At 46.7% G+C, this 15,000-nt stretch overlaps 1 protein-coding gene across 1 annotated transcript in view; it reads right to left on the bottom strand.

Moving 5' to 3' along the window:
- The window catches only part of LOC311309546 (protein shisa-8), a gene marked incomplete at both ends in the record, with an annotated part of 78,204 nt that extends 65,664 nt beyond the window's left edge, over nucleotides 1–12,540 (bottom strand). The window contains one exon of the mRNA XM_084438874.1: nucleotides 11,993–12,540. Within this exon, the coding sequence (XP_084295000.1) occupies nucleotides 11,993–12,540 (548 nt within the window). The remainder of the gene's footprint in view (nucleotides 1–11,992) is intronic.
- Between the last annotated feature and the right edge of the window lie 2,460 nt (nucleotides 12,541–15,000).

The following is a 15,000-nucleotide window of genomic DNA, read 5'->3' as shown; positions in this document are numbered from 1 at the left end:
TTTCAGTGGCATATGTTTATTCATTTATGGGTTTGTTTATTTAACAGGATCACACAAAATCTGCCAGACCGATTTTCATAAAACTCGGTGCAGGGGTGTAGCATGGTCCAACTTAGAAGCCATTACATTTTGGAGTGGATCTGAATCACAGGGCAGATCCATGAATTAAAACAAAACTTTGAGCAAAGCCAGCTCCCCGTGTGGGGACGCTAGAGACACGGGGTTTGGACCGGTGTGAATGAATTTCAAGTCTCAACAAAGTGTTCTGTTTTCCCCCTGGACTGTAATTCTAAACCTTGTAGTTCGTTCTCATAGATCAGTCTGTCAGAACTACAAATCCCTCCCTGTGTGACATCACTTCCCTGTCTTCCCCCTGAAACTGTCACTTCCTCCTTCACTGTATAAACCCCCGAACCCTACTCCCATGCTTCACTCTTGCCTGGAATCACTTCCGGTGCGAGGGTCCGCTTCTGCAGAATCGTAACATAGAATAAACTATTGTACTTTGTTAAAACCAGCTTGATCGACCACTCAGCGTGTTCTTTGACAATCTGACTAAAAATAACTTTCACAATATGGCGACGAAAATGCTCTAATGGGAACGACTGCTGGACTTCGGTGTGTTTTGGGCTGAATTCACGGACGCGTGTCGTACTTTTCTCAAAGGACGGGGGGAATTCAATCTCGGGGACACATCTAGTTGGTGCGGTTTTCCCCCGAGGCCCGAGTCAGCCTGAACTTGCTGGAGTCTGGTACGTTGTTTTGAACCTAGTTAAGAGTGGTCTTTTGTTTGTTCAGCTGTGTGAAAACTTAGACAATAGTGTTTATTCGAGCCGGTGTCGCGCACACGTGTCCTGGTAGTTGTTCTTAAAGCCGGTTGTTGAACCGCATGCCCGCTAAAAAAGCCTATGTTCTCCCTGCCCTATATATCTTAACCAGGGTTAGGTTTTTGTTAGCGACGCATTTACAGCGTTTTCAGTACTGAATAGTGGAGTACTACACAGCGTTATTACTCTCGAAAAGCCTTCTCTTTTGAATTTTTGGTTTTGGGATCCGCGTTGCGGGAGGTTGCCGCGACTCGACGGGGCTTTTGTTGTTCTAAGGCTCGTTATTTTGTTTTTTTTACTCCTGTTGTGAAGGGCATAACACGGAGGTGGCTGTTACACTTCGAGAACTTTTAAACCCCGGGTGATTTGCTTTTTGCTAAGTAAGTCGGGTAGGCCTTGTTTTGTTTCATTTTGTTTGTCTTGTCTTGGGATTTGAGGTCCTGTTTAACTGTTGAAACCCATAGTTATGTTGGGTGTTTTGGGGTTATGCTGGGTTTTGGTTTGTGTACATTTGTGATTGATTTTCGTGCTAGCTGCGTTCTAGCTAGGCTACTGTTCTTGTTCTGCTCAAACTAGCTACAAACTAGCTTTCTCCTCTGTTCTATTGTTTCAATGCTAGCTGGTTCATCCACATGTTGATTTACCCACGTGGTAGTTAGTTCTATCCTCTGTGCACACGTGGTTAAACTTCCTGTTTTGCTGCTTGTGTGAAAAAAAAAAAAAAAAGAGAGACTTCCTGTTCCCTCTTCTCTTCTCGAGGGTCAACCAATTTGGCTTCTGATGACTGCCATCTTGGGAAAAAAATAATAATATATATAACAGGAAAAAACAAAAAAAACAAGTATCTCTCAGCACAGCAGTAATTTGGTTGACTGAACGTGTTTAGTTTTTTTTCTGTAACTTTTTAATTACATTGTTTGTTCTAATATTTTCTTTTAAAATGGGAGTTATTTTTAGTGCACTGAAGCATGTGTGTGAGAAGTGAAGGGACAGATAGGCCTCTTCCTGTTCTGACCTCTTATCCAAACAAGAGTTTTGTTGTTTCAGGCCATGTCCCTTGTTAAGCAGATGTAAACTATTTCAACCAACCCCCAATACTGGCCCCTCCTCCTTATGACACCTATCCAAACAAGAGTTTTGTTGGTTCAGGCCACGTCCGTTCCTGTCCAAACGTCCCTTCCTGCTGTTCAACCAACTGTCTGACTAGATAAGATAGATATTTCAGTAGGGAAAGTCTAGGGAGAGTGAGAGTGTACGTGGCATGGGGGGGGGGAGGGGAGGGCAAAGGTAAGAAGAAAAAAAAAAACATGTATACATTCATATTTGCCAATATCTTAGTCTTATACATAGTCTGACAACCCAATGAGAATTTTGTTTTGTTTAAGATTTCATGTTTTACTGATTTCAGATGCACATTCATTGGTTTTGAGTTTTACAGAGAATTGACGTTCCTGGACTACCGGATAAATGCCAAACCGGTTGGAACCGCAAGTATTTTAATAATTTGAAATGACTGCCACTGTATTGTCATGTTAACTTAATATGCTCAGATACATATTCTTGAAAAAGAAAAGACATCACTCCAATTTATCAAAACTGCGGTCTATGATTTATTTTGTTATGTTTATGTGCCTCTGGCGCATAATTTCTAAGAATTGGTGTTACCCACAAGAGTGGTGAGAAATTGAAATGTCTTTTATTTTGTCTGTCTTTTATTGTATGTAAACTGCCCATGCAGCTCTGTCTGTGAGTCTGACGGCCCACAGAGATAGCTGCATGGTAAAACAAATGTGTCACGTATTATTTCTGAAGTTTGTTTACAGAGTAGACACAGGCACGGGACGAGAGATGGAGGCTGCTCCCATTTAGATGGGCTGACACCTTGGTTCGTGGGGACGCTGGTTAACCGCCTCACCCCCACGTTGCCCAACTGACTGTGGGTAAGAGATAGATATGATCTAGGCTAAATTTAAGAATAGTAACCAAGTGGTTGTCAGACCCAAGGAACCATCACGTCCTAAGCGTGCTCATAACCCTCTGTCCTCAAATGCAGAAATGTGGTTATTGAACTTGAGCTCAACTTATAACACCCATAGTGTTCTTTTGAGAGCGGTTTAGATAAATTATATTTGTTCATGATTTGAGAACCCCATATGAAGCTATTCATTTATTGTTTTGGTTTGAGTAATGCATTTTTTCCATTTGTTCACCCTGATTTAAGGGGATTTTTGTTTTCACCATTAGAGGGCGCTGTTTTACATAATGTGTTGGTGCTCCCCTTTTTAAATGATTATTTTGAATAACAATTTCTTGTTAGAAACAAGGACTCATGGTTTGATGATACGAATATGTTGTTTTATTTTAGGAAATGGCCATAGAATTTCTAAGACCTAAATCTAATTGGTGCGTGAGCAGGTTAATTACCTTGGTCACTTACTAATGATAAATAAACAAAGGCTGCTTGGTAATAGACTACTGCAGAGTCTATCCCTGATTTAGCAGACATAACCCTCATTAGACAAAAGCTAGCTCCACTTGACAAGATTACATGGACTGACGAGCCCGACTGGTTTTGACGATGACTAATGCACTCTGTTTAAGTATTTCTGACTAAAAAGACTTGACTCTGTTAAAAGGACTTGGGTCCTACTTGAAACCAGTGGCAACTACCACTGATGCTGTTTTAGACCTAGTAGCATTGCGCAAGCGATTTTATCCATGTCCTGCATGTTGTGACTATTCATAATTTACATCGCACCTACACACAGCGTGGCTGCTGCTTTAATAAGAATGAACTGTTGACCGTGCATTTCAAAGATGCACTGTTCTTAACTCTGCTTCCTCCTCCAGAAGGCAGAGAGACATGACTCAACATATTGACCGAGATCAATTAAGCCACGCTCAAACCTCTCAGATATTCTCCTCTCACTCTGATTTTGAATGTGAATGAATGCTCATTTCATAGTTAGCATAACCTATACTGCATATTCCATGCTTTCATTATGTTTTCAAATTAGCACACTGACCAGATCATGTTTCAAAAAAGAGGGGGAGTAAAGGATGTTATCAAGTTAACTGGTTGTTGCTAATGAAACAGACTAGTAGTAGTGAAGAAGGTAATGAAGAAGTTGAATTGAAGGCAGTGAGGAAGTTGAATTGAAGGTAGTGAGGAGGTTGTAGTTGAAGGAAATTAGAAAGTAGTTGAAAGAACGAGATGCAGAGCTGAAGAAGAAATGGTGGCAAAGGCCAAGCTCCTATTGAAACCTCTGATCCTGTGTCCAGTATGGCTGCTAACTCCGCTGCTAAAAGCTGCGGTCCGGTCCTGTTTTGTCTATGCTGTCTCTCATCTGTGGATTCACAGGACTGCCGACCTGAGAGAGCCGACCTGCATCATTTCCAACCAGGCCAATGGGTTGTGAGCAGAGACCTGAAACCAGAGTGCCCGTTGGCTGGGCCCGTACCAGTTCCTGCTGCTAACTCAGACGTAGCAGAGAGGACTTTGCGGGTACACGCCAGCCACTGCAGGCTGGTTCCAAACCAGGACGAGGCCACCCGGCCTGAGAATTCCAAGAACCAGGATGCAATATCCTGTGTCACCACCAGGGCGAAAGCTCACTCTCTGGTCTCAGATGAGGAATCAGACAAAGAGTAACGCCTCATTGCTGTCAGGATGACAACTCTGAGCGCCACTTCAGCAAAACACAATCATGGGCCACCACACTGTGGCTTCCTCTGAGTAGGAGCTATTGAAAGAAGTGACCTTGCCTGTCACCTCCTTCTCAGGATCGTTATGACAACGTGGACAAGCGTTTGTCCTATTTGAATGTTGCACTCCACTTGACTGTTGAGACGAAGATGAATGGAAAATACTACATTCTGCATATATAAGATTTGAAAGCAACAGAGATTTCCAGGTTATACTGTTGAAACTGTGACTGGAGTTTAGTTTAGAGTGGGTATAGAAGTATTGAAAATTCATAATTATAAAGTTGATCTTTGTAGAAGCTATTCCAGACTATTCTCAGGGGACTGTGTTTAACTGTGTTTAACTGCTCTGCACCTAACTACATCAACCAAGTATTAAAATGAAGCCTAACAGAATTGCATCCACAGGGCTGAACTTGAAAAGCGAGTTAAACAATTTGAAGTGACCTCTTCAATATATCACAGCATGTATTAATATGTTCAGATACAACACATAGATAAGGACAAATTAGTGTTTAAGCAGATTTATGAGATGTGAAATTAAGGTTCAGAGAGCCATTCCAAATGGCGTATTTTTGAGCTATAGGGAAATAGCGTATTCAACTTTAAATTGCAACAGTGTCATATGAATGTTATCTTGCTCATGTAATGTCCAGGATTAAGAAGATTGATCACACTCAAATGCAGGGAATTCATCAGCAATCAAACTAGACACCATAGAGCTGTCTCGAATTTTCAATTTAGTTTCAGTATATTATTTCTCTCATGAACGCATGACACATGATTGCACAATACCAAGTAATTTCAGCCTTAGCTACAGAAGTAAATTACATGGAAAAGATTGTGCTACAAAATAGACTTCCCTTAGAGAGAATACTGGCTATATCTGCTGTTCGGTTAGTTCAGATCCTGGATATTCTCAAATATGTGTGTTTTCAGTTGTATGTTCTTCATCGTTATTATTTTTTAAATATTCTTAAGTGTATGTTTAAATGCTGTTCCAGATATGCCTATGCTGCCTAAATAATGATAGAAAAAGTTAAATTTACTATTAATTCAATTCAAGATCTTAATGATGTCTGTGCCATTGACATTGACTATTTGGAATATTTTGATACATAATCTGTTGGTTCTAATTTGAATTGAAGGGTTTTCCTCTAAAACAAATAGGTTTTTTTTCCCACTCAGTCATGAATATATGATGTCTTAGATTAATAATCATGGTATCTTTTTACCTTGCTTATGCCAAATTAAGGTGAGGAGTTTTGGTAAGTGATTGCATATGAGAAGAAAATGATCTTGGTGTGTTAAATAACTTGAGTTTGTTAAATCTTTATTATGCTCCACCTAGTGGAGAAATAGATTGCTTCCTTTCCATATGTGTAGAATAGGGTTTTTGCCAAAGATGTTGGATTATTTTTATGATAGGCCTATTTTATAATTTGATTTCACATTGTTGATTCTTTCATTTCTATTATAGTTGTGGATATTTAATCCACAAAGTGGGGAATTGTGAATGAATTTCAAGTCTCAACAAAGTGTTCTGTTTTCCCCCTGGACTGTAATTCTAAACCTTGTAGTTCGTTCTCATAGATCAGTCTGTCAGAACTACAAATCCCTCCCTGTGTGACATCACTTCCCTGTCTTCCCCCTGAAACTGTCACTTCCTCCTTCACTGTATAAACCCCCGAACCCTACTCCCATGCTTCACTCTTGCCTGGAATCACTTCCGGTGCGAGGGTCCGCTTCTGCAGAATCGTAACATAGAATAAACTATTGTACTTTGTTAAAACCAGCTTGATCGACCACTCAGCGTGTTCTTTGACAATCTGACTAAAAATAACTTTCACACCGGGGTGTGTGGGGGGAGAGCCCGGAGTGCGCCGCACCGTCCCCCGCCAGCTCGACGCCGAGGGAGGCGCCATAGAGCCAGCCAAACACAGCTGTCCATTCACCTCCATTAATTTTTCGGTCAGGAGACAAAAAATTCCCTCCATTCATTGTCAATGGGGGGGGGGGGTTGACACAGCCATATCTCAACGTGAGAAGGTCACAGAGACACACAGTCTGGGTGGGCATAAAGCTCTCAACCTAACAAATGCAGCGATACCACGCCGACATGACCGGCTCGCACAGATATGCGTGCGCACAGAGCCGCAAAATGCATTTACAGACGTTGGTCTGCGCGAGCACCATTTCCAGTCTCTCCTGGTTTTCCCGTCGCTCACGGTCGGTGCACAAATCAGACCTGCGGTCACAGCTGTCAGTGAGTGAGTCACTATTTAAGGTCTCAGCTTTTCCAAGCGTTATCGAACAGCAGAGAACACTCAGGGCCGCCCAGCAGACACTGAGTGACGGAGGGCGGCCGCAACCCCCATGAGACGAGGGGACAGCAGGGACACGGGGACCGACGGCAGACGACACAGCTCCATATAAGACGGCAAGCATTATTGGAATGGACAGAGTAGAGGTTAAAGCAATACATTACCAAGTCATGTATAATCAAAAGGTAATGTGCAGTAGCTACGGTGTTTTTGAAAGTTTGAAACATAATTTTGTCTTTCAAAGGAAAGAATCAGAGTCTGTCCCGACATTCAGAAACAAACGACCTATTAGAAAGATGGCCGCCGGGTGCTAATGGTGGGCAGCCAGTTTCCAGCTCATATCTGAGTCCATGGAGAAAGGGTGGGGTGGTAGACACACTCTCTTCTCAAACTCACACAAACATACAGTCTCTTTCTCTCTCTCTCTCTCTCTCTCTCTCTCTCTCTCTCTCTCTCTCGTTCTCTCGTTCTCTCTGTCCCACACACACCCTTTCTCCCTTCTGCTCTCAATCTCTCCCTCCTTCACAATACATCATCTCTCTCTCTGTTTCTGTCTCTCCCTCTCTACTTCATAGTGTTCATCCATGTCGTACTTATAGTCCTGCCAGAGTTTCACACTGCTTGGCACATTATTAATTCCCAGTCCCAACCGGGGCCAAATGAACCAATCAAAGAAGACGATGCATTTTTAATAACGCTGTGCAGCGTTTCTGCGCCATGTTGTCCCGGAGACGTGGCTGGCGCCAGCGGAATACACAAACAAGCCAGGGAGGACACAGGAAGCCAGGGAGGACACAGGAAGCCAGGGAGGACACAGGATGCCAGGGAGGACACAGGATGGCAGGGAGGACACAGGAAGCCAGGGAGGACACAGGATGGCAGGGAGGACACAGGAAGCCAGGGAGGACACAGGAAGCCAGGGAGGACACAGGGAGGCAGGGGGAACACAGGAAGCCAGGAAGGACACAGGAAGGTATGAAGGAAAAATCTTACTTGGTTTAGTTTAGATTTCAAAGAACACGCTGAGTGGTCGATCAAGCTGGTTTCAAACAAAGACAATAAGTTTATTCTATGTTACGATTTGCAAAAAGGACTCAACAGGAAGTGAATCCAGGCAAGAGTGGGTGACTGGGGAACGAAAGTGATAGGCCCAATCTCAAACCACCCCCTAAGCCTCGCCCTATCCACCCCCCCTCCGTTTGCGCGTTCACGCCAAGCTTCGCCATGTTAAGGGCCGTCCCAAACCAATTAGCTTGGAGTGCGCTTGGAATGCGAGTGGGCTGTCAACCCCTTAAATAGCAAGCCTGCATCGGTGCAAGCTTCCGATAGCCGAAGCAGGAAGTGCCCGTGCCAAAGAGATGCCGCAGGAAACCGCATATAAAAAACGTTCCGTCTTCCTACACTGTCAATTATTTTAGATTTTTTTACAGCATTCAAACATTTGTTTTTCTCACACCGATTTCACTGCATCAAACAAAATCGCAGAATATGGTGTCAAAAGATACAACCAAGTGATACAATCACTTTATCCCTAGATCACTTGACTTGTAGCAAACTCTTAAAAGCCTGTATTCATAGCCGACATAAAATAAATCTAAATAGGCCTAGGTCTACATCAAATGTACATCATATATTCCATTATTTACAGGGACAATGGAACAGACAAAGCAGCTGATTAGGCTGTGATATGCAAATGCCTCTTCACAAAAGAAGGAATGCTGCCAAAGCGGCATGGGAGTAAGTTATTAATGTATTTATGTATTTGTCTCTGGACAATGTTAAAAACATATTTGTGTTTGGATTTTTGACCATTTCTCATCATACATGGATTTAATTATAGTGATTTATATTTGTATTATAAATCATAAACATTTTCCCATAAATCACATAAACGTGCCATGGTGAAGGCCCTGTCCCGGTCGGTTCCGGTGGAGTGGGGAGTCCGTCCCACATTTGGCTTTCCATTTATATACCCTCCCCCTCGATTGAGAGTGCCCTCCACAGCTGCGAGTGACACTTAATTTGGTGGGACACTCGGTGGCGGAGTGGGAGTGGGTAGGGGGTGGTTTGGGATTGGGCCATAGTTTATAACGCGAAAAACGAAGTGACACAGTTTCAGGATGAAGAGGACAAGGAAGTGATGTCACACAGGAACAATTTGTAGTTTTAACAGACTGATTCTAGAGGAACGAACTACAAAGTTAGAACAACAGTCAGGTAGGAAAACAAAACACATTGGTGAGACTTGAATTTCATTCACAAAGGCAGGGAGGACACAGGAAGCCAGGGAGGACACAGGAAGCCAGGAAGGACACAGGAAGCCAAGGAGGACACAGGATGGCAGGGAGGACACAGGAAGCCAGAGAGGACACAGGAAACCAGGGAGGACACAGGAAGCCAGGGAGGACACAGGATGGCAGGGAGGACACAGGACAGCAGGGAGGACACAGGAAGCCAGAGAGGACACAGGATGGCCGGGAGGACACAGGAAGCTAGGGAGGACACAGGAAGCCAGGGAGGACACAGGAAGCCAGAGAGGACACAGGAAGCCAGGGAGGACACAGGATGCCGTTTCAACACGAGAAGGACAGGGAGAGGGGGAGGGAACCTGCACGGGATCCGGTGTCTAACCATCAAGGCTGGCAGCTGTGCAGCGATGCTCAACGTCAAGCCATTCATACAGAGCATCCAGGCACTCTATGGAACCGAACCGGACAGACCCTGGGTCTCTTGCACTGTAACCGGAGCATCTACCATTAGACCAAGAGGACATCTTTGGGTTGCAAGCCTCAGACAGGGTTTCCTCATCTCCAGAGTGTGGCTCCCAACCACCTCTGCTACATTTGCGTTAGCCGGCCTGAATATTATTAGAGAGCAAGACAAACACAAGCCATTCCACAGGTCGGAGGATCTGTATATAGAAATATCATATTACAAGACAAATACTTCACTACTGCCTGGGCATCCATGCGCATCTCCTTTCACCCACACCGCCAGGTCCTCTGGGGATTCACTTACAGTGTTCAGTAACACTCAGCAACCCGGGGTTTGAATGAATATAAAATACCCTGCCTTGGAAACATTGCCCAAGTCAGACATTACATCGACTCTTACTCTGTAAGACAGCGTCTCCAACGCACACGCGGTCTGACACACACTCTCTTCACGCACAGAAGGGGTGAGGTGGATACCAGATACAGCAGGTACTCCTCTGATGTCTCACACACACACACACACACATCACAGCAGCATACAGTAGCAGCCTGAGAAATCAATTAGCTTGTTGTGGACACAGAGCCTTACACCTGTGTCCTTTTCGCACACACGCAGACACACACACACACACACACACACACACACATAACTATTGAATAGCAGGCCGTATTCCAAAAATTGACTTATCTTTTTCTAATCTTGTTCATAATTCCATCCTGTGATTTAGACGACAGCCTTACAAGATGACTTTAGAGACAGGATATTTCCCTTCAAATCAAGCTGTAATACTTTGAGGAGTAAATAGTTTATGAGGCACTTCAACGGTCCACGGTTGGAGCGGTGCCCTTTAGGATTTATGGCGTCTACCCATGCATGTTACGCATATACATCCTCCCCCGATGGCACAACCTTCAAACTGAGGTCCCTGTCAATCAATGAGTGATGACTGCTGATGGGGCTTCTACCCCCGAGATCAATAGGGTACCATCCGCCACCCCTGACCAGCCTCCAACCCCCACCCTCGCCCCTGTCCTGTCCCTGCCCTTGTCCCCCACCGCTGCCCCAGTTCCCAACCCGTGTGTCCCCCTGCCCCGTACATGCCCCGCCCCCACCCACGCCCCGCCCCTGCCCGCTGTTCATCGACAGGGGTCATCCAGATTTGGGGAAACTACCCCCGGCTCGCATCAACCATGCATCCAGCCCGGCCCGGTCAGTCATGCAGCCGAGTGGCCGACGGGGCCTCAGAGCTGCATCCTGGTGATCCAGGGCGATGAACCGGCTCGCCCTTCCTCTGGACGCCTGTGTCATTGGGGCCGGGACTCGTCGATACAGAGAGGGAGCTCGGGTATCGGTGTCCCGGCTCCTGTCTCCCCTCTCCTTCACCTCCTCGCCCCTGAAAGTCATCCCGCTGCCAGGGGAGGCCCGTTAGGCAGGGCGGAGCTGTGCCCTCTACTCCGGCGGGCATAGTGAGATCAGCGATGGTTATACCGTAGCAGCTGGTTGGGAAAAGCTAGGTGGCCGTGAGCATTAACTGGCAGAAATGTTGACTTAGAAACCACTTGTTTAAGCTTTTAAAGTAAGGAAAACAGTATTCATAGTAAATGTATGCCTGACCCTATCACTGGTGTGGTAGTCTCGCATAGCCAGACCTATCTCCACACTTTGTTTATGCTGTGCCAGCGCCGGAGACAGGTCTGGCTGGACATATTACCATTCTGCAATAGGGGGGGGGGAAACGCAGTATTTCTTTAAACCAATCACAGTCGTCTTGGGCGGAGCCAGCCCCGGATGCAGCGACGGTGCTCTTGCTAAATAGTCTGGATCGAATCTGATTGGTGCCGAGAGGATCTCTCGGCCCGAATACTGATGTCCATTTCTGCACTGCCGTCATTGTTAGATTCTTAACATCCAGTACTATGGCCAGCCAGCTCCCACCAACCAGCCAGTAGGGACCTGCCAGACAGCAATTCAGGCAGCCATCCACCCCTACCCTGACCGTCAATCTCCTCGTCTCTCTGAACCAGAGTCTGCCTCTGGCAGGGCTACAGCCTGCTCCTGTCAATAGCCCACCCAAAACATCCTCCCCCTAGTTTGACCACAGTGTTCTATAGAACCCACAGTCTGCCAGCTGCCTCCAACAACCCAGAAATAGAAATCCAGACACCTCCATCCCCCTCCCTAACCCATATTCACAGAGTGACTTCACACCCATTATCGACTTGTTGAGAATTAACTACCCTATATCCTCTCTGGTGACCCTTTGTGACCTCCTCCCTCCCACCTCCCCCCTCCCCGTCGTCATCCTCCTCCTCTCTCAGCCCTCGCCCCCCTCCCCCCTCCCCCCCAGCCACACCGCAACCAGACCTCCTCCACCCCCCCTCCCCCCCACACACACACACACCCTCGCGCCTGCTCCCTTACCTGGAGTTGGTCATGTCGGTCTGGCCTCCCTGGCTCTTCTCCAGTCCCAGCTTGGTGAAGATGCCCACCAGTACCATGATGGCCACCACCCCACAGATGATGTAGACGATCATGTGGGTGCGGTCCCGGTCGGGCTCCTCCTGGACCTCGGTGACGGGCACGGCCGGCTTGCCGGTGTTGGCCCAGACGGGCGTGTCGTAGTTGGAGCAGGCCATCTGGTCCAGGCTGTGAACCTTGAACTGGCAGCAGAAGCGGTAGTAGCAGGAGCCGCAGCAGAACATGTAGATGCCGGCGTTGCAGTTGAACGGCGGGTCCCATTGGCCCATCACGTCGTAGTAACCGCGGCAACGGCTGCCCTGGGAGGGGACGGTCTGCTCCTCCACCTCCGACCCCGGCGTTGTCAGGGTCGCCTCCGCGGAGGTGGACAGGGCCGCGGTCTGGTTGCTGGCCTGGGCGTCCGCCCCTGTGGACCCAGAGTTCTGGCCCAGAGAGGTGAGGCCCAGCAGGAGGCTGAGGGCCAAACAGACCAGGACAGGACGGGCGGCCATGTTGGCTGCGGAATGCGTTGATGTTGTTGATGTTCCTTCTGACGTCTCAGCGTTGTATTTCAGTTAGTCTACAACAGTTCCCCCAATCAGTGATTCTTGATACATTAAGAAATTGTAGCCTGTTCCTTTTCCAGTCCAAAAATACTGTTGCAGAAAAAAGTTCCCTTCTGGCTATTTTAGACAGTGGAAATTTGAGAAGAGAGGGTAGCGCCTCGTGGATCAGACTACATTCACCGCAACAGCCTGAAAGAGGAAAGAGCATTCAATTATCATTCGGGGACTTATTAGTGCCAAGCGTCGCGCAAAGCTCTGCCGAGCGCAGGAATAAAGGGCCATCAAGGGGGAGATGAACAGGAAAGGGAAACAAATCAATCTCACATAACACACGACCTCCCGGACAGAGAATTACAAACGGCCATGAGCGCCTGCTCCACACCACAGTCAGATGAAGAGGCAGAAGGTCTCCAGATTTAGGAGGTGTCACCCACAGATGAACCTGACACTTGCATTTTCAGAAATAGCCTACCCGCCCCCCCCCCCCTGGGGGGAGGGTGTAATCTGGGAAATGGGAGCTTTGCGCTCATGACGGAGGCAGACTAGCGGATCTTCATTCAGGGGGGACAGAGACAGAGAGACACTGGGGGGATATAAGCTGATAACCGCCCTGTCAGGAATTACTCAATGCTGATGTCGGGGAAAGTGCCCAGCAATGGGACTTGAGAACGATCCACGTGTCATAATCTGGGAATAATAATATGGGAGTCGTTGCCCTTTCTCCTCTTGGTCTCAGATTAACTGGCAATTAATCTGTACAATTCATATTGTTCAATGTTCTGTTGGAGAGAATATATCTTCTGTTAGTTTCTGCTGTTTGCCCCCTTGACTAAAAGCACAGTCTGCCGTTGAATATTATTTTCCTAGGAGATCCAAACTCACAGGGGCAAATTTATCCCATGTTGATTAAAAAGTGGCCCTCAGCACCTGAGGCAATTTCTTACACACACACACACACACGCACACACACATACACACACACTCTCTCTCTCTTTCTCTCTCTCTCTCTCTCACACACACACACACACACATACAGGCTCTCAGTTTGTCTAAATGGGTTTTGAGATCCGGCCATCCAGCCAGTCTCTGAGGTGGTGGTGGGGTTGGGTGGGTGCTGTCCAGTCAGACTCACCCCCAACCTGTGTGGGGGGTCTCCGAACAGACAGATGACTCGTCCACCTCTGCTGCCCGCCTGACTGACTACCGGAGCTCTACAAGTGCTACCTGTAAACACAGTTGGATTAAGGCTTCAAGGAGGAGTGGAGAAGAGGGGGACAGCGAGCAGGAAAATAAGCACCCCTTACTGGGAAGCTCTAGACTCTAGTCTTTCCGTCCTGTCTGATCTAAACTCGGGAGAAGCTCTGATACCGCCGAGCTGGCACTAATTATTATGTGGATCTGCTTGTCCCACTTCTGGATCATTAGAGACTCATTCCTTTCCCCTCGGACCCCCCCTTGTTCTTCTCGTTTGTTTACACAGTCTGCATAACCCCCTTTCTACTTGTTTTAGGTTTCTTGCTCTCTCTCTCCCGTACCTCCTCCTTTCCCTCTGTCTTCCTCAACTTACCTCTCTCTCTCTCTCTCTCTCCCTCTCTGCCGGCCGCAGCTGCAGATCAGAGGACTGTGGCGTCGCTGGGAGAGCCGCGCGCTGCTAGAGTGCCTGTGGAATGCGGTCCATCCCTCCAACACTCCCCCGCCTGAACTCCCCCAACCCGCTCCAAGGGCAAAACAACTGGAGAAGCAACAACCAACGGCAATGGCAGAAAAAAAAAGAATTCCTGTTTTCAAGAAGCCTCCGAAACATAGGACTGCAGCCAAGCTGTTTGTGTTGTTGTTGTTGTTGTTGGTGGTGTTGTTGTTGTTTTGTGATCGCTTAAAAAATGTCCATTTGCATCAATGCATTGTTTTTTTTTCCTATTGAGCAAAAAAACATTGATATGCAACAGTTGTAGAAAATGTTGCACATTAATGCTGTAGTCCAAATGTTATGCAAGGGGCTCTCAACACAGTCCTTTCTCAAAAGCAGCTTCTATGAAAACAGGCATAATTTGATATATATGTATAGGAATTTTAGATATATATCATATGTATGTGTTTTCTCTGTTGTTCTTTGCTTGTGGAATGCTCCACCAGAAAGTGAAAGTGGACGAGACAGGATAACCAGAAGCAAGAATGCTTTTTATTCCATCCCTCCCTGCTTGTCTTCAGAAGTATATTCCTCTCTTCCTTTCTGCATTCCCTCGTTCAGACCATCTGTATCCCGTCCTCCGTTGATGCTGCACTACTGTACACTGGCAGGACTAAATGCTAATCTCTCACACACTCTCTCTCTCCCCTCTCCTCCCTCACTCGCTCTCTCCTCCCTCTCTCACTCTCTCCTCCCTCTCTCGGTCTCTCCTCCCTCTC

The sequence above is a fragment of the Borostomias antarcticus genome (genome assembly GCF_949987555.1).
Source record: "Borostomias antarcticus genome assembly, chromosome: 5".
Lineage (NCBI taxonomy): Eukaryota > Metazoa > Chordata > Actinopteri > Stomiiformes > Stomiidae > Borostomias > Borostomias antarcticus.
This window is presented reverse-complemented; position numbering and strand designations above follow the sequence as displayed.